At 36.5% G+C, this 20,202-nt stretch overlaps 1 protein-coding gene across 5 annotated transcripts in view; it reads left to right on the plus strand.

Moving 5' to 3' along the window:
• Positions 1 to 4,225: 4,225 nt before the first annotated feature.
• Positions 4,226 to 20,202, plus strand: part of POSTN (periostin) — a 111,561-nt gene continuing 95,584 nt past the window's right edge. For all 5 annotated transcript variants that reach the window (XM_039366663.1, XM_039366666.1, XM_039366665.1 and 2 more), the window contains exons 1-6: positions 4,226 to 4,402; positions 10,470 to 10,568; positions 11,908 to 11,972; positions 13,169 to 13,326; positions 14,520 to 14,684; positions 15,342 to 15,488. In XM_039366663.1, the coding sequence (XP_039222597.1) occupies positions 4,278 to 4,402; positions 10,470 to 10,568; positions 11,908 to 11,972; positions 13,169 to 13,326; positions 14,520 to 14,684; positions 15,342 to 15,488 (759 nt within the window). In that variant the 5' untranslated portion in view covers positions 4,226 to 4,277. The remainder of the gene's footprint in view (positions 4,403 to 10,469; positions 10,569 to 11,907; positions 11,973 to 13,168; positions 13,327 to 14,519; positions 14,685 to 15,341; positions 15,489 to 20,202) is intronic.

Genomic DNA, 20,202 nt, shown 5'->3' on the forward strand with positions numbered 1-20,202 from the left:
TTTTCATTTTTCGTTGTAGTTTGTATTTCAATAAACTAATAAAATTTGTAATACTGCATTGTATTGACACTTGCAAACACTCTCTGAATCCTTTCCCAACTGGTAGCCACTCCTAACTGCCAGCTGGGAAGGAAAGGAAGAAAGGAGGAAAGAGATGAAGGAAGGAAAGGAAAGAAGAGAGATGAATGGAAAGGAAGGAGGGAGGGAGGAAGAGAGGGAGGGACGGAAGAAGGGAGGGATGGATGGATGGAGGGAGGGAGGAAGGGAGGGAGGAAGGAAGGAAGGAAGGAAGGAATGTTTTTGATGTTCACTGCCAGATTCCTGCAAGAAAATTTAATTGAGAAAGCCATCAAGAAAATGAAAGTCACTTGTGCTCCCACTGATTTTTTGCCCTCTCATGCTTGTTCTGTTTCTCTGCTTGGGTAATGCACTGTCTCTAGAACAATGCCCCAATGGGTCACAAGTTGTCTAGTCTTTAAGAAAAGTTTGGGAAGGGGAAGAACCATTGATTTATAAAACAATTTGGCTGATATAATTTCTATTTGGATCCATTATTTACATGGGTCTTCTGAAATGAATTAAAAAACATGTCCTTACTTTGCAGTCTCTTGCCTTGGGTAGGGGTCCCTTCCAGCACTATAGAACATAGAACCATAGGACTGGAAGGGACCTCAGAGGTCTTCTAATCCAATCCCTTGCTCAAGACAAGAGATGTTATACCATCCCAGTCAAATGGTTGGCCAGTCTATTTTTGAAAACCTCCAGCAGCAGAGCACCCATAACTCCAGGAGCCAAACTATTCCATTGATTAAGTGTTGTCACTTTTAGTTTTAGCTGTTAAAGGAGGTCGAGGTTGGAGAACAGAGGGGAGAGATCTTGAAAATATATTCTTAAACTTTGTAATTCCTAGCCTCCCTGCTTTTGAGGTCTACAGTATGGTATATTTGAGTAAATATCCTGGGGGACTGTGCATACATTTGCCCACTAGAGGTCTCCAGAGACAATCAATGTTATATTTCAGAACATATTTTTTTTAAAGGAGAGACTAGAGTAATGATTATGGAAGAATGCCACAAGATTTGGGACCAATTCTGATTAATTTTGCAAGAAAGGACAGAAGTTCTTTATGTTTCAAATTTTGAAACTACAATAAAATAGATTTTACAATGGCTATCCTAGCATCTCTTATACTCCTTTTGATTAAAGGATTCTAACCCACTCTAATTATAGATACCAAGAAAAGCATCAGTCTCGTTTCTATTCTCTCTCTCTCTCTCTCTCTCTCTTGTTTATGCCACTTATAAGCCATCACGCATGACAACTCCCTGTAAGACTCTGGTAATTTAGGGAACACTGCTATTGACACTTTTGTTTCTTGGCAAATGTGGGAAGAAGATTTAAATAAAAGTAAACAAATTTCTGATATTTTCTGACTTAGCAAGTGGATTCATTTCCCAATAAAACTCTGTGCTAATGTTATGATTCATCGCAGTCAGAAGATGTTTAAATTGGTTTTGGCATTTTTATCCACCTATCGAATCCTTCCCAAGGACCCGGGGTAGGCAGATGTGGATATTTGATGGTGTTAAAGGTATTGTCACTGATGTAAGCTGTTCCAAGTAAAGCTGCCTTTTGCAATTGACTGGTGGTGATTTTGTCAATGTCTATGGTGTCCAGATGTTTTGGGATTGCATCCAAAGTGCCTATCACTATTAGCATTATCTTTGCTTTCTTTTACCACAGTTGTTCTACTTTTATTTGCAGGTTTTTGTATTTTGTGATTTCCTCCAGTTCATTCTCTTCTCTTCTGCTGTCTCCATGTACTACCACATCCACTATCCAGATTTTTTAGTCTTTCTTATTGACAATTGTTAATTCTTGGTATTATTATTGGAAATGTTAACATTAATGTGCTGTAATTTAATGGAAATTTAAATTAGCAGTCACTTAACTCTGCAAAATCATCTTGATTTAAAGACTTACCTAGTTGTTAGAAAGTTATTAGAAGAGTTCACAATATGACATCACTCACATATTAAAGCACAGGAAAAAGGAGTTATCAAGTGGTCCTATACCAATAATAGTATTGTCCCTACTCTCTCATCAGCACCATATTTGGTAGCAGTGTAAAGTGATCTCAGAACCATTGAACCACATCTTTCAAAGATCCTAGAGCACCAGGGAATACCAGAAGACTGGAAATATGATATGGTTCCAATATTCAAAAAGAGGGGGAAAATGGATCCAGGAAACTACAGACTAATCAGCCTGACAACAATACCTGGGAAGATCCTGGAAAAGACATGCAAACAATGGATCTGTGAACATCTAGAAACAAACAAAGTTATTACTAGAAATCAACATAGGTTTGTCAAGAACAGATCATGCTGGACAAAACTTACTGCATTCTTTGACAAAGTGATTAAATTAGTGGACCAATGCAATGCTATAGTATATTTGGACTCCAGTTAGGCAAGAGAAATCAAACACGTGGGTATAGAATAGGTGGACTTGGCCCAACAGCAGTAACTGTGAGAGGAATCTGGGTATCCTGGTGGACAACTTCTTAAGTATGAGCCAGTAGTGTGCTGCAGCTGCCAAAAGAACCAATGCAGTTCTAGACTGCATGAACAGAGAGATAGTATCAGGATCATGTAAAGTGTTAGCATTACTTTATACTTCACTAGTAAGAGCACATTTGGAAAATCAGGTTTGATATAAAAAAATATGGAGACTTTAGATTAGAAAGAATGCAGAGAAGAACAACAAAGATGATTAGGAGACTGGAAGATAAACCATATGATATATGATTGCAGGAACTAGGTATATCTAGTCTAATGAAGTGGAGGACTAGAGATGACATAATAGCAGTCTTCCAATATTTGAGGGGGATGTCACAGAAAAGCCTATTCTCCAAAGAACCTGAGGGCAGGACAGGAAGTAATGGATAGAAGATTATCGAAGAGAGATCCAAGAGAGTTCCAACCTAGAATTAAAGAGAAAATTCCTGACAGTGAGAACAATTAATTAGTGGAAAGGCTTGGCTCCAGAATTTGTGGGTGCTCTGTCACTTTTAAGAAAAGATTAGACATCCATTTGTCTGAAATGGTATAGGGTCTCCTGTTTGAACAGGGGTTGGACTAGACAATCTCCAAGATCCCTTCCAACTCTGTTATTCTGTTATTCTGATTCTACATGCATACCACAGTCAAAGGTTCTTCGAATATAGAGGAGATATACTATATGTTCCTAGTTTACTCATGTGAAACAGATTATTGTATGTTTTTAAAGTACTGAAAACATTCAAGTGGTCTCTACCAGGAATCTTTTATGGAACCCTAATGTTCCACAAAACAGATGTTTTGAAAAACTCTTGGCTTGGTCAATTCCTGTCCACATAGGAAAATGTGAAATCATTTCCCAAGTAACTTAAACTATAAGCACCAGTATTCCTAGTTTTTCATTGACTTATTGTGAATATTATTAATCAATATTTTACAACTGTTTACAACACATTGTTAAATATTTATTACTCTTATTGGAATTACCTATAAATACATGTGTTTTATCAAATTAGCATGAATATATTAAAACAATTTCCCTAAAATTAACTATTTCAGACTGATGGTTCCCAGATATCATGTTTCTCCTTAAAATATCTTATTTTTCTTTGTTATTTTATACAGAAAAAGTACATCAAGTAGTATAGTACATCAAGAAGAATAAACTCTGTAGTATGGTACATCAAGAAGATTAAACTCTGTAGTATAGTACATCAAGAAGATTAAACTCTGGTTTAATCCTTCTGGACGAGGAGTACTTAAAATGCTTATAATATAAAGTGGCATTTTTAGTTTCTATAAGCAGAATGAAGACTCATATCTCATAAAGAAGTCTGTTAGAAAAAAGGTAGCATCTCCTGTTCTTTATCCAGAAGTTTTATATATCAGTGTATGGAAAAACATTCAGTCAGTTGAACTTGTGAGGCTATCCAGAAACTTTAAATTTGCTGCATTATAAACTATCATTAAATCTATAATCATAAACTCTAATTAATTTTATGGGAGCTATCAAAATGAATAGATTGTTTTGTAATTCACATACATGCAGAACAGGTTACAATCATCTGATGCTCCTTTTTCTCAGAGGGTGGTTCAAAGTTTCAGGTTGAGATATTTTCTCCTCCCTCCGTCTTGCATCTTGAATATAAACTTTGAGCTCTCTAGAGTCTTTGCCAGTTCTCTTCTCAGACGTTCAAGAAACAGAGAGACAGAAATATGGACCTCCTTTGGGTTGTTACAATCACTATTTGCTTTATGCCATTTCTTCACCTAGCAGAATCTTCCATTGCTCATTATGACAAGATTTTGACCCACAGTCGAATCAGGGCACGTGATCAAGGGTAAGCATTATGTTTCACATGGGTTAAAATTATTGCACAGTCTTTCAAGTTTTGTTTTTGTGGAGTTTAAACAAAATAATTACTGCATTTTAACTTATTAATAGGCTGAGGCTTGTTAATGTGACTCTCCAGAATACTTTTTTTTTTAGTCTTAAAATTTACATAGCCCTTCTACATAGATGTGATAAGATAAAGTCATTGCATATTATTAAAATTCTCACTTTTGATAATTTTGAGTTGTTTCTTTGGCTTTCTTTTAAACTTTGTTTAAACTATAGCCATGTGGCAAATGTATTGGTTAATAAATGGGTTTTATCAAAATTTTGACACAAGAAATTCAGAATGACATGCATTTAATTAAATAATTTATTAAATACATATATGTTTTTTGTGTATGTTTGTGTGTCTCTAGTTACAATATATACTATATTCACATACTTTGCAAAAATGAACACTATGAGGGATTAAATAGCAAATGCATTTTTATATAAAATAAACATTTTAATTTATTACAATACTGTTTGAAATTACTAAAAAGGAATAATATTATGGAATGTATTCAACTTATAGAGAAAATTATTTTTTCAGATTAAAATAATTCATTTTATTCAAAATATGTTTGTGTTTAGTTGTGGAATTATTTATTTTGGTCTTCTGATTTTATTTCAAACATGGACAATCAAATCAACTAACTGAATTACATAATATAGATATTTCCAGTGGCTAAAATGGGAAAAAAAATATTAACTATTCTCCTATAATTTTACTTTTATTATTTAAAACATTTATATACAAATGAAGGTGAATATACGTGTCCCAAAATAATGTTGCAGAATCCAGTCTGGGTCACACAGAAACCTCTGGTCCTGGTGACTGAACCAGATTGGATCCAGCGACATTTATATACCTGCCCATCTTATATCAAACTCTAACAGTAATCACAAGTTCACCTGCTGTTGAGTTGATACACATTCATGTTATCAAACTATCATTTCTGCAGAAAAAAAGCTGTGTCCATTTCTATTAAATACTTATGAGTATAATAAGGACAAAGTGGACTTCCATCTTCAGATTTCAGAGAATCATAGAGCTGGAATAGACCTAGAAATCTCCAGCGATGGAGTACCACAACTTATGGAAGCAAGAACATGCAAACATAATGGACATGACTAGTTCCCTTAAGTATTCTTCATACAGTTTAGCCTCCAGACCATCTATGTTGCTCTTTTCTGCGTTCATTCTAGGGTCACAGCATTTGTTTTATATTGTGGCGACCAGAACTGGGCACAGTATTCCAAGTGTGGCAGTACTGGTGCAGTATGGAACATTGTGATATTGATGCTATCCCTTTATTGAAGCAGCCTGGGACTATATTGGCTTTTTTTGGCAGCTGCAACATATTGGTGGCTCATACATAAGTGGTGGTCCATTAGGACATCTCAATCCCTCTCACAGTTACTGATGTTACCGAGCCATAAAATTAAGTCTAGGTCTCAATAATTCACTTCAGGCTATACTGTGGATGATTCCTTGTTCCTAATCAAATCCAGGTGTGAATTACTCCATTGCTGGTTTCAGAACAGAACTACAGAAGTACAGGCCCATTTTAACTGAAAACAAACAAAACCTGAAAACAAACAAAACAAGCAGAACCTGTGGATAGTAACAATTGTCGAGTCAAGAATGAGAAAAAGATTTTAGCTCTTGAATAGGTAATGGAATGTCACTGCCACAACTACATGTATGTATGAAAGCTTAAGAAGCAATTCTCTAAATAGATGGATTGCACAATAAAGGCAAGATGATTTTGCATTGTAATAGTATCTAGCCTTTTTCCCCCCTTCTGTTCAATTGTGTCTGATTCTTGAAGACTGCCTGGACAAGTCCCTATAGTTTTCTTGGCAAGGATTTTCGGAAATGTCTGCCATTGCCTGCTTTCTAGATCTAGCCTTACATACCTATGAAATAGTAATTACTGGTCTCCAGCCTTTAGTCATTTAGGTATGAGAAAACAAGAATATAAGAGAAACAACTTCAGAATGACAACAAAACAGGACAACAGAAAAGAGTGTGATAATTCCAGCAAGTAACCAAACATGGCTTTATCAAAGTCCCAAAAGGCATTTTCTATGGACTTCTTATTTAAATTTTTATTATATGGAATCAGAGTAAATAATTCTTAAATAAAACAGGGAGGCACCTGCAGGGTTGGAGGCTTTCATAAAAATGATGAAAGCAGATAGTGCTATGACACAAACTCAGTCTTTTGCATACATGCACAAATAAGAGGGCTGAAACTTGTAGTGTGAAGGTGCAAGTTTGCTATTTGCTCACCGTTCAGTAGATTCCTCTCCCTCACAGCCATTATTAAAGTGCTTTGCTCCAGGCTCTGAGATATCAAAAATTTTGCATTGCCCTCACTTGCTGGGCTCAATTCATACTCAGGTTACTAGGCCAGAAGTCATGCTGCTTTACAGTTTTCTTGTAAGACAGATCAAAAGGGAAGTTCATGTCTTCCATGCATAAATTGGCTGGAAATAAAAGGTGCCTTAAAAAATTCTGTCTGAGTCAATCAATCAATCAGAATAGAGCTGGAAGGGATCTTGGAGATTTTCTACTCAGCCTAGTAAATTGCTATCATCATTTAACAATTGAGTGTGTGAATATGAAACCTGAAAAATGGACAGGTGATAATAATATTATGATAAGCATCTTTGTGCTATGGTTAGAAGGATATTCTGACAAGCACAAATTTATTCCTAGCCCTCAGTGGAAGTTGTTTAATGTTGTTTTGAACTATTTGGTCTTTTTTCTATTCTCCCAAGTCAATTTCTGCCATGTACCTGATTTAGCTGCTTCAGTAATGATATTATTGGTGATGTAGTCCAGGATGGGATCTGCTGAGCACCTATTGGCTAGTTTAGGCTGGTATAGGCATGCCTTCTCCCCTCCAGTTGCTAGACATAGGCCAAATTCATATTAATGGGTCTAGTGATAACCTTTAACACTGTTATTTGACTGTACAGTAAAGTACTTTCACACTTCTGCTTCTACAATATATCTATCAAATATAGTTTATGCCTGATCTCTGTTTAATATTAATATTTAATAATAATAATAATAATAATAATAATAATAATAATAATAATAATAATAATAAAAAAAAGTTGGAAGGAAACTTGGAGGTCATCAAGTCCAGCCCCCTGCTCAGGGAGGCAGGAAATCCTATACCATTTCGGACAGATGGCTGTCCAGTCTCTTCTTTAAAACTTCCAGTGTTGGAGCATTCACCACTTCTGGAGGCAGGTTGTTCCACTGGTTAATTGTTCTAACTGTCAGGAAGTTTCTCCTTAGTTTTAGGTTGCTTCTCTCTTTGATTAGTTTCCATCCGTTGCTTCTTGTCCTGTCTTCAGGCGCTTTGGAGAATAGCCTGACTCCCTCTTCTTTGTGGCAGCCCCTGAGATATTGGAACACTGCTATCATGTCCCCCCTCATCCTTCTCTTTGTTAAACTAGACATACCCAATTCCAGCAACTGTTCCTCATATGTTTTAGCCTCCAGTCCCCTAATCATCTTTGTTGTTCTTCTCTGTACTCTTTCTAGAGTCTCAGTATCTTTTTTACATTGTGGTGACCAAAACTTAATGCAGTATTCCAATTATTCCAATTAAATATTTTAATATACTTTTATTTGCTTATGTTTTACTGTATTTTAAATTGTACAATGAAGAATAGCCTTTACACTAAGGTCTAGTAAGCACTAGTCTAAGGTTCCAAAGCTTCAAGGGCACCAATGCTGTTCTTCCTTCTGAATCATTCAAAAAATGTAAGTCTTCACATCAGCAGTATAGGGGGCACATCAGTCAGTGTGGCCTAAACTAGAGCCAGCATTAGCACTGTACAATAGTAAAATGGTGCATAATTTCCCAAAGATGACCACATTAAAGAAGTATGATGATGATCTTTATGGATCAACTCAAAAATGTAGAAGATATGGTACCAAGCAGTTAGTTCCCCTGGCTGGGAGATACCAATAAAGCTACAGAGGAAGAACAAAGAGACAATTATAGTAGCAGGAGTATTCATGATGCAGATTGGGTAAATCCTAATGCCCACCTTACCAGTTATTGACACAGTTCCTAATGAAAAGAGATCTCTCCACTCTTCAAATTAGAAGCATGGAATATCAATGGCTTAAATCTAGGAAAGCTAAACATTGTTAAGAATGAAATGAATAGGCTGAACACTGATATACTAGGCATCAGTGAAATTCATTGTACTGGCTATGGCTTCTTCAACTCTCATGGTCATATAGTATATTATTTTGACAGTGATAGCATCAGAAGAGGAGTGGGTTTCATATTGAATAAAAAAGGCAGAACCATAGATAGTTTTTGAATAGTGATAGGAAATGGCAATACATATCAACAGAAAACCTCACAATATGACAATTCTGCAAGTTTATACTCCCACTGTGGACTCAGCAATATGCTGAAATTCAGGAAACTTTGAAACAAACACCAAAGAAAGATATCTATATTATTGCAGATTTCAATGCAAAAGTGGGAGATGGAAATGGAAGAAACAGGGATCACAGGCAAGTTCAGCCTTGGTGAACAAAATGAGGAAAACATCTGATTCGTCTATTCACCCATGATTCAGAAATTTAATGTTGAGAAGATTTCCCTGGCATATACAGCTGAAGTTAAGAACAGATTTGAACTGTTCAACATGACAGAAAGACAATTAGATGAGCTATGGGAGGAAATAAAAACAACTAATAGCCCCAAAATATATACAAGAAACCAATGAACTTGACCAAATGGATATTAAAAGCTACAATAGAGACTGCGGAAGGGAGAAGGAAAGCAAAAGCCATTGGTGGCAGAGAAGAAATGAGAAGACTAAATACAAAATTCCAGAGAGAGGCAAGAAAAATATAAAGCAAAGTACTGGGCTGAGCAATGTAAGAAACTGGAGGAAGGAGCCATGAGAGGTCATAAAAGAAGCTTTTTCACTTATGTGAAGGCCAGAAACCCCTTTATGGCAAGAAAAGCTGTGGTCAGAGGATATGAAGGACAGGAATTGCATGACCAACAAGCAATCAGAGAAAGCTGGCAGGAATATGCAGAACAACTTTATGCAAAGAAAAAACAAAGCTAAGCCATAAGAGGAAAAACTGATCTACGAAAAATGGAACCTGGTATCCTGGAGGAAAAAGTAGTGTGGGCAATCAACCAGTTGACTAACCCCAAAGCCCCAGGAGTTGATGGAATTCCTGTAGAATTGCTGAGACCACTGCCAACAAAAGCACTGACAGTGCTTTGCCAAACTATGTGGAAGTCTGGTCAGTGCCCAAAATAATGGAAAAGGTTGATATTTATTCCAAAGAAAGGTGATATGAAAAACTGTTCCAATCACTGAATCATAGCCATGATACCACACGTGAGTAAAATTCTTTCGAAGATAATTCAGCAATGTTTGAATCCAACTGCCAACAGAAAACTGCCTGATCTACAAGCAGGGTTTCAGAAAGGGAGAGAAATATGTGATCATATTGCCAATCTGCATTGGAAGATGAAAAAAACAAAGGAATACTCAAAATACTTCTACATGTGCTTTCTTTGATTGTGTTGACCATGACAAGTCTGGAACTGCCTCAAAGAACTAGGAATATCACTAGACCACATCCAGCTCATTCAGTCATTGTACTCTGATAAGATAGCCACTGTAAGAATGGAATATGGAGACACAGAATGGTTCAGAATTGGAAAAGGCATTCATGAGGTTGCATCCTGTTACCTGTGGTATTCAACATGTACACAGAAATAGTTATGAGAAATGCATATTTGGAGGAATCTATCATTGCTTGCTAGTCACCTTTGCTGTCCAAAGAATATGCAGGAGCTTTCTCCAGCACCACACCACAAATGAGTTGATTTTTCTTCCTGTCTTGCTTTTTTACGGTCCTACTTTCACAGCCGTAAAGGCAATATATAAATATTTTAAGTAAGTAAACATTTATACTGTAAAGGATTTTTCGCATAGGCCTTTTTCTTTTTCTTCAGGCCAAATGTCTGTGCTCTCCAGCAAGTTATGGGAACCAATAAGAAATATTTCAGCACATGCAGGAACTGGTATCAGGGAGCCATCTGTGGAAAGAAAGCGTAAGTTCTGCTCAAGACTATTAACTATAATTATAGTAATACTTTTTAATTTTATTTATTAATTTTGTGTGGATTACTTATAGCAGGGGTGTCAAACTGCCGGCCCACGGGATGGATGCGTTATCCAGAAGCTGCACCCACCCCATTGCCGGCAATGGCAAAACCGTCCTGATATATTGCGCAACGTTATGTGATTTCACAAGTTTGACATGTCTGACTTATAGTGTCTGTGTAGCATAGCCAGCTCGATTTTTATGATTCTATTTAGATGGAAATAAATATACAGATAGCCCTTGTATCTACAGATTGCCACTCATTATGGCAATGCTGAGAAGTATTTTTGATGGGGCCTTGTAGCTGTGATCATTGCAGTGTCCTTGTAGTCACCTGGTTGCAATTGGGGTATTTGTTAATTCCTGTCAGCTTCCCCATTGATTTTGTTTGTTTGAAAGTCACATGATGTTGCACCTTATGACTGCATTCCCAGTCTCAATTCCTTCAGTAAACAAGGACTACCTGTATATATATTTCAGAGAGCAAATTTTATAAATTAATCTTTACTGGAATGATATAAAAGCTCTATCTGGGATATGGGAACCTAGAATTCCTTAAGTTGTACAACATTCATATATCAAAAACAGTATTTGTTTTGAACTTATAAAGATTGTAATAAAGACTGGCTTGTTTTGATTGTTGCTATAAATGCTTAGAACTGCAACACAAACCTGTTGCTTCCATTTCTGTTACTGCAAAATAGAATTGAAATTGGATAAATGACTTGCAGGAGGATGACTACTGGAGTTTAGGAGGTTCTCTTGTTCAAGTATATGGTCCTGAACAGAATCAGAGTACTGAAGGACTACTGAGCAATTAAGTAATGTGATGACCTATTTTGAGGGAAAAATGTTATTTAATAAATGGTAAACTAAGGATCTGTTAGTACTGCAAACTAGCTTTGCTTTAATTCTTAGAGAGCTTCCCTGCAGCAAATGAAATACAAAATATATATTGCTGGAATTTCAGATACAGGGTTTTCAGTAAAGATTAGTTATCCTCCTTGTGGAAATCCAGGATCCCTTTTTAAACTGCTTTTACCTTTACTCTGTGTATCACTCTTGTTCCTGGCTTTTACTCCGATTACAGACTTTTAATGCATTTGTTCTTATTGTTGCTTTAATATGGTTTTTGTATTGTGCATTTTGTTTTTATATATTTTTACATATTTTATATATTCTATATAATTCCTCTAATCCACTTCAAATGTGTTTAGATTAAAAGTGATACTAAATAAATATTAAGACTTAGGAAGATAAAATAATCTTGTATTGGTACTCTGCAGAACGGTTTTATATGAATGCTGCCCTGGCTATATGAAAATGGAAGGAGAACGAGGATGTCCTGCAGGTATTATCATGGAATTATTTAATCAACTCATTTTTTTATTTTTACATTTGTGTCCACCATAATTAATTTGACAAATTTAAAACATCTACAGAAAAAAAGACTGCCTTGAAAAAATTAGAAGATGCCCTTGAACAGACCTATTTTTCTTCCTTTAATGAACCAGACGATCATTCCAACCTGAACCATACAGAGACGCTGTTCCAGGGTACAGGTGTTGCCACCAACAAACAGCTTCATTGCTTCAGCTCCCTTTATTTCCCAATGGTAAAACATTAGGAATAAATTCATGTTGGACTAGGCAACCTTGTAGGTGCAGAAGTGCCAAGCCATCAATGTAAAAAAATATTTAAATTGTACCTGGAAGCTAATCAGTGCAGGCCTGTAGTGCGTTCTCAATGATGGAAACTAGCAGCAGTAAGAGAGGCTGTTTCATTTTGGACTAATTGCAGATTTTAAGCATTTTTGAAATATCCTGTGTGAAATGTATTGCAGTAGACTAAACTGGTGATAATTGGTACATGAATTACCTAGGCCTAGGGCATCTTGTGCTAAGTAGGATCCTAATCGGTGCCAATGCTGGGCCAAAGCCTTTTTTGCCAGCAGAAACTATAAATTCAAAAGATTCCCAGATCATGAATCTATTCTTTCAAAGGTATTGCTTGCTTGTCCAGAGATAACATTGCTGTGGATGGTGAGCTTTGATGTACAAACTGTACTTGAATCTTGTCAGAGTTCAGTTCTACTTCTTTTATCCTATCCAAATCCTGACAGTTTCAAGACGTTGTGATAAGGCATCAATGACATGTTGATTTAAAGTTGGGTATTCTTGGCAAATTGGTGATATTATTCTGTTGGATCATTCAGCAGTTTATGGACATCATAAAAAGGAAGTTTGATTATTCTCTGCCATGTGCAAGTTGGACCAGGATAAGAATAGATCAAGTTTGCACACAGCAGAGGATAATGTAAAAGAATGCCCTTTCTACTTCCTTGGATTTCACATGCTAGAAGAAATCCCAGATTACTCAAATAATTGATCAACACAAAAGATCCTAAGGAACTTTATTTGCATTAAAATCTGGGCGTTAAAACAGGAAGCATTCAATACTTCAGCAAATTCCATTAATAATTCACTAAATAAAGAGCAACTAATTTAGAAAAGAATTGGATAACTACAAGTTATTTTTCTTTTTCAGTGGCTCCAATAGATCACATATTTGGCACTTTGGGCATTGTAGGAGCTACCTCCACTCAACATTATTCTGAGATGTCGAAACTGAAGGAAGAAATTGAAGGACCTGGCTCTTACACATTCTTTGCACCAAGCAATGAAGCTTGGAATCTTTTAGATCGTGTAATTATATCAATTTTGATTTTTAAAGAAATGTTTTATACAAAGAAATCCATAGATAAATAAATTATGACGGAAGAAATGATAACACTCAGCTTTTGTACATATTATTGGAACTATGGTTAAGTTTATACACATATATTCGCAAGCTCATTTACAGACACACACATAGCTCTAAATAACTAGTATTTAGCATTGCAGGCATGAGGTAAAATGGCTGAAACAATAACTTAAAGTTGGATTTTCACAGTAGCTTCTAAAATACAGCTTCTGGCTTCAGAAAGGCAGACGTTCAAATTTACAGGACCAGGCTGCAGAAACTGTTTTCTAGTCTATTTTATTGTAATGAAAATGTATTATTGTGACAACCAATCATGTCTTTTCCAGTGTACCATGTAACAAGTAAAATGATGATTATGTTGCTGAATCCTATGTTTCTACCTACGGTGAAAGCCCTGAGATCATATGGGGAGAGTCCACAATCCTCCCTCAGGTTGTCATTAAATCTTAGAAAATGGAATTAATGCTGAAATGGAGAGAATGCTCAGTAAAGGCTTATTTTGCCTGGTTTTAGGCTTTTCCAATTACCCAGCGTTGATGGAATTAACTGAATACGAGAAGCTAGGTGTAGACTAAATTGAAGAGGACAAAGCTTAAGAGACTGGACAGTTTTTGACAGTGGAATAATAATGATATAAAGGACACTGTTGAGCTGGCAAATATTATGGCAGGTTGATCTAAGAAAACCTTTGCTAATAAGGTAGGGAGGAATAGAAAAGGTTGGGGTGGATATAATTAAACTTTTTCTGAAGAAAAAGATGGAAAAAAGGGGGATATGAAAAAATATAAAGATTACCAAGAAAATGAGCTGTAAGAAGAGTACACTTAGTAGATGAAGTAGGAAACTGAAATAGTCATTAGGCAGCAGTAGCATGTTTGTCTTGTTGCCTGCTTTGTGCTTAATTGTGAGATATCCAGAAAATATCAGCGCCATAGTCTGGAGCAGAAAGTTGAAGCTATCCTGGAAGAAGGAAATGTTTAGCTACTTGTTACTGTTGCCAAGTAGTGGCTATGTCAATGAAATCACTAGTAGGCTGGTAAGTCACAAGATTCAGAAAGTAGTCAAAAATACCTCACTAGCTAACTGAAATAATATTAATGGAATATCTACCTGAATTCAACCCCCCTGCCTCCAGGAAATCTACAATGGTCTGATTGAGAATGTAAACATCGAATTGTATAATGCTCTGCACAATCATATGGTAAACAAACGGATGTTGACAAAGGACTTTCGGAATGGCATGACTCTGGTGTCTATGTACAACAATCAAAAACTGCATATAAATCATTATCCCAATGGGGTAAGCTTATTTGTATAACATAAGTGGACAATAGGATGTGGCTTACATCATAAATTTTAGAAAGAGATCTAAGATTCAGTGTTCTAGTTTAATTTTCCCTTGAAATTCATATGAGTAATTTGTTCATATAAGATAGTTATGTCATGTATTATTATGTTAATGATTTTCAAAAAATTGAAAACAACATACAAAATAATCAAAGATAACAATATTTTAAAACTCCAGTCTACTTAAAATATATAAAAATGGTGTCCAAAGAACTTTATTTGAGGGCACTCCTATTGATATTAATTGTCCCATGGATAAGGTGTTGATGCACTTCAATCGTGGGTAATCTCTCATTGATCTTAATTAATTTACCCATCCTATTAGAATCCTTAGATTAGTACTCAGACCAACAATCTATATGAAAGTAGTTCAGTAATCATGATTACTATTACTTTTTCAGTCACACAAAATGAAATGCAACTTAAAGGGCTCCTTTGCAAAATATGTTCCAGCTAATATTGTTCCCTGAACTTTTAAAAATAAGCAGCACAAGTTTCATAAGCAAGTTATAAAATTAATTAAAAGAAAAGACTATGTAAAGCTTGTTTGGTAAAAGTTGGGAAGCCAAATTTATAACAAATGTTAATTCATGCTATTCTTCCAATTTAGGTTGTGACTGTTAATTGTGCCAGAATCATCCATGGCAACCAAATTGCTACAAATGGTGTTGTTCATGTAATTGATCGTGTGTTAACTCCAGTTGGCAATACTATTCAAGACTTCATTGAATCTGAAGATGATCTCTCCTCTCTCAGAGTAAGCTTTTATTTAATCTTATTTTCTGTGAACCTAGTCTTTTAAAATATTTGGTATCCCTATATATAACTAAAAATCAAACTAAATTGCATGTAATGGAATAGTACAGTAAAATACTATTTTAAAAATAAAAATAGTTTGGTTGGTAATTATTCCTCCCACCCAGTTCTATTATTAGACCAGTGATAGAAAAAGCTATTTGGAAAATTATTGATTTTCCAGAATTAGTAGTATCAAAAGATACTAAATAAAATAAAATCTTCCCACTGACAAATCTGAACCCTCACCGCTTCTTAAGCTACAGAGGCTACATTTTGATAATCGGAAATGCAAATGTGGTGCCATATTTGTATCCTACTCTAGAAGCATTATATGCTCTTGCTCCATCTACTAGGTAAAAAGCCCTTTAAACAAAGCTGAGGCAATGAGTTATTTAACAATTTGCACGGTGCCTAATGAATGGAGCTTAGCCCAACCTTGCTTGTACTGAAAGTTCATTCTGTTCCCCAGACAAACTGGGAATATTTTTTATCATCTGCTTTTCTTTCCTTAAAGTGCTTGAAAAGGAGGAATCTGTCTTTGCAATTGTGAACATAACTGCAATATTATTAACTGTCTAATTTCGATTTTGGCTATGATCTTTTGCACAAATGAAGGAATTTGTTAATTTCATCACTGTTTAGATTGTTCTTGGAATTCTTTTTAATGAAAGTTTTTATATAATAGAGGAAGTTGTACTGAAAAGAAGGAGTGAAATTAATGAACTATATGTTGATCAATTTTCAGTGTTAGAATATTGATTAAATTTGCAAGTATAGAAGAAGAGCAGGCAGAATTGAGGGTGAAGTTAAGCAAGTCATCAGCCTAGCATTTTTACATTCCCACAAATTATCTAAGACCAGCCCCTCTTGAATTCCCATGGCCCTTCTCTGGTATTAATTTAGTACTGAACTTTACTTGGCAAGATTCTTGTGTATAGGCTTGAGCAATAAATCTGAACTACAACTTAACAAATGGCCTTGATTCTTTGCACCTGATAGCAAGTCTACTATTTTATATTTGCAACACTTTCTTTATTTTTTGTTCATTTTTTTTTCTTTTCTCTCTCTCTTTAAATATTTATAAATGTTTTTATTGGCTTTCCAGGTGTCTTTTCCTTTCCCCAATTAAGGCAGACCTTGTCACTACAGGTAGTCCTCAACTTATAACCATTCATTTAGTGACCATTTGAAGTTATAACAGCACTAAAAAAAGTGACATGACTATTTTTCACACTTACGACCATTGTAGCATCCCTATGGTCAACTGCTTCACATTTATGATGGTATCAGTGCCCTGAGCTCATGTGATTTTTTTTGACCTTCTAACAGGCAAAGTCAATGGGGAAGCCAAATTCATTTAATAATCATGTTACTAACTTAACAACTGCAGTGATTCACTCAACAACCGTGGCAAGAAAAGTTGTAAAATGGGGCACAACTCACTTAACAACTGCCTTGCTTAGCAACAGAAATTTGGGCTCAATTGTGATCATAAGTTGACAACATTTTAACTAAGCTAATTTATCTGAAAATGAAGAAAGGAAAGAGAGGTAGGTTTTAACCTAACTTCATTTGTAGATAAATTAGATTAGTTAAATAGCTTGAATTAATTTTCAAAAAGCCATATGTAAATAAAGTATTAGCAAGCAGAGAAATGTGTTCTTTTCACACAGTGCATTTAGCTGCTTTATGAAATGTTGATATGCACACAGTGGAGGAAGACGTTCCTCTACCCTTTTCTTTTCCTACCTATGCATATACTTAAAGCATAATCTTATGCAGTTATCAGTAACAGAGTTGGAAGGGACCTTAGAGGTCATCTAGTCCAACTCCCAATCACACAGGAGACCTATACTATTTCTGACAAATGGCTGTCCGGTCTCTTCTTAAAAGCCTCCAGTGATGGGGCACCCACAACTTCCAAAGACAATTAGTCCCACTGGTTGAATGTTCTTACTGTTAGGAATTTTCTCCTTAGTTCTAGGTTGCTTCTTTCCTTGATTAGTTTCTATCCATTGTTTCTTCTCTTGCCTTCAGGTGTTTTGGTAAATAATCAATCAATCCAAATAGAGATGGAAGAGACCCTTCTAGTTCAACTCACTGCTCACTACTATTTCAGTCAAGTGATTGTCCAGTCTCTTCTTTAAAACCTCCAGAGATGAAGTACCTACAACTTCTGACTGCAAGCTGTTCCACTAGTTAATTGTCCTCACTGTTAGGAAGTTTCTCCTTAGTTCTCTCCTTGATTAGTTTCCATCCATTATTTCTTGTCTTGATTAGTTTCCATCCATTGTTTCTTCTCTTGCCTTCAGGTGCTTGGGTAAATAAGTTGAACTCCTCCTCTTTGTGGCAATCTCTCAAATACTGGAAGACTGCTATCATGTCACCCCTAGTCCTTCTTTTCTCTAGACTAGCCAAACCCAAATCCTGCAACCATTCTTCACATGTTTTAGTCTCCAGGCCTTAGTTGCTCTTTTTGCACTTTTTCCAAAGTCTCAACATTTTTTTTGTAATGTGATGATCAAAATTGGATGCAGTATTTCAGGTGTGGTCTTATTAAGGCTTTATAAAGCGGTACTACTACTTCATGTGATTTTGATTCTACGCCTCTGTTTATACAACCAAGGATTGTATTAGTTTTTTTGGCTGCTGCCACTCACTACTGACTCATATTTTAGAATTAGAATAGAATAGACCTGGAAGGGACCTTGGAGGCCTTCTAGTCCAGACCCTGCTCAAGCAGGAGAACCTATATCATTTCCGAAAAGTGACTGTCTAGTCTCTTCTTAAAAACCTCCAGTGATGGAGTGCCCACGATTTCTGGAGGCAAGCTGTTCCACTGGTTAATTGTCCTCACAGTTAGAAAGTTTCTCCTTAATTCCAGGTTGCTTCTCTCTTTGATCAGTTTCCAACAATTGTTTCTTGTCATGCCTTCTGGTGCTTTGGAGAATAATTTGATGCCTTCTTCTTTGTGGCAGCCCCTCAAATACTAGCATACTGATATCATGTCACCCCTGTTTCTTTTCTTTAGACTAGTCAAACCCAAGTCCTGCACTGTTGTTCATATATTTTAGTCTCTATGCATTTGATCGTTTTAGTTCTCCAAAGTCTCAACATCTTTTTTATAGTATAGTGACCAAAATTACTTGCAGTATTCCAGGTGTGGTCTTACTAGGGTTTTATAAAGTGGTACTAATACTTCGTGTGATCTTGATTTTCTGCCTCTGTTTATACAACCCAGGATTGTATAAGCTTTTTGGCTGCTGCTGCACACTGCTGGCTCATAGTCAAGTGATCATCCACTAGGATTCCAAGGTCCCTCTCACAGTTATTGTTTTTGAGCCAGATTTCGCATAATCTCTACTTGTACCGTTGGTTTTTCCTATCTAAGAGTAAAATCTTGCTTTTCTCCACATGAACAGAGTTATTATAAGCCACTTCTGCGAAAGGGAGGAGGTCAGTCTGGTTTGTTTGCTGATAATTCACATAGCATCTGAGATACTGCTCTACCATTGAGTTTGCTGATTCAACTGCCCCATTTGTAGACGGGTGGAAAGCTGATGACAGTCCTTGTGATGAGCCAATTAGTTTGAGAAAACCCCTCCACAACCTGGCCGTGATCTGCACCCCCCTGTTTGACATTATTCATTTTGGCACACTGTGCAGTCTGTAGATATGCTTCAAAAACATCTTGGTTAGTCGTTGGGCTGACAGGAGTCCTTTGCAGGCAATGAAATCAGCCTGCTTTGAAAATAGATCTATCACAGTCCAAATCATCATATTCCCCCTACTTTCAGGTAATTCCACTATAAAATCCATAGCAATTTCTTCCCATGATTGGGAAGGGTCTGTGACGGGTTGTAATAGTCCAGGGTTTTTCCTTAGAATTCTTTTCATGGTGGCACACGCAGCACACCCTCTTGACACATCCTGTTTCAGACCCAGCCACCAAAATTGCCGATGAACCAGATGTAATGTTTTTAAATACCCAAAGTGTCCAGCTTGTTTCACATTGTGACTGTGCTGGAGAGCGTTAAGGCAGAGGGTTTCAGGTAAATACAACTTCCCCCCTTTATATGCCAAACCATCCCTGCAGATCAAGGAGGTTTGATTTTCCTTGAACCATCGATCGTTGAGGAGTTCCTGTTTTAATTTCTTCACCCCAGGGTCATCGGGGTTCAGGACTTTCGAAGATGGGGCTCTCCATGGCTCTTGTATTGAGGTAATCTAGATAAAGCATCAGCTAAACCCCCCTCCCCCCGGTATGTACTTCAGGGTGAAGTTAAATCAGTTAAAGTATTGCACCTGTCATACTTGTTTCATGGACAGCTTGCAGGGAGTTTTCAGTCCCTCTAGGTTTTTGTGATCAGTCCATACCTTGAAAGGCACCTTGCTCTCTTCTAGATAGAGTTGCCAGTTTAATGGAGCCCAACAAATTGTGAAGGCTTCCTTCTCCCACACTGCCCACCTTCTCTCGCAATCAGTGAACTTTTTTGAGGTAGGCACAGGGCTGTAGGACTCTATCATGGTTCTTTTGCAGTAGTACAGCTCCGAGGGCCATGTTGCTGGCATCGGCTTGAATCACAAAGGGTTTCCCTGGACAAGGATGCTTTAGGACTGGTTCGACCACAAATTCTTTTCAAATTCTCAAAAGCAGTTTGACAGTTCAAAGT

The sequence above is a fragment of the Crotalus tigris genome, unplaced genomic scaffold, assembly GCF_016545835.1.
Source record: "Crotalus tigris isolate CLP2741 ecotype Arizona unplaced genomic scaffold, ASM1654583v1 scf7180000020347.5012614909:4044961, whole genome shotgun sequence".
Taxonomy (NCBI): domain Eukaryota; kingdom Metazoa; phylum Chordata; class Lepidosauria; order Squamata; family Viperidae; genus Crotalus; species Crotalus tigris.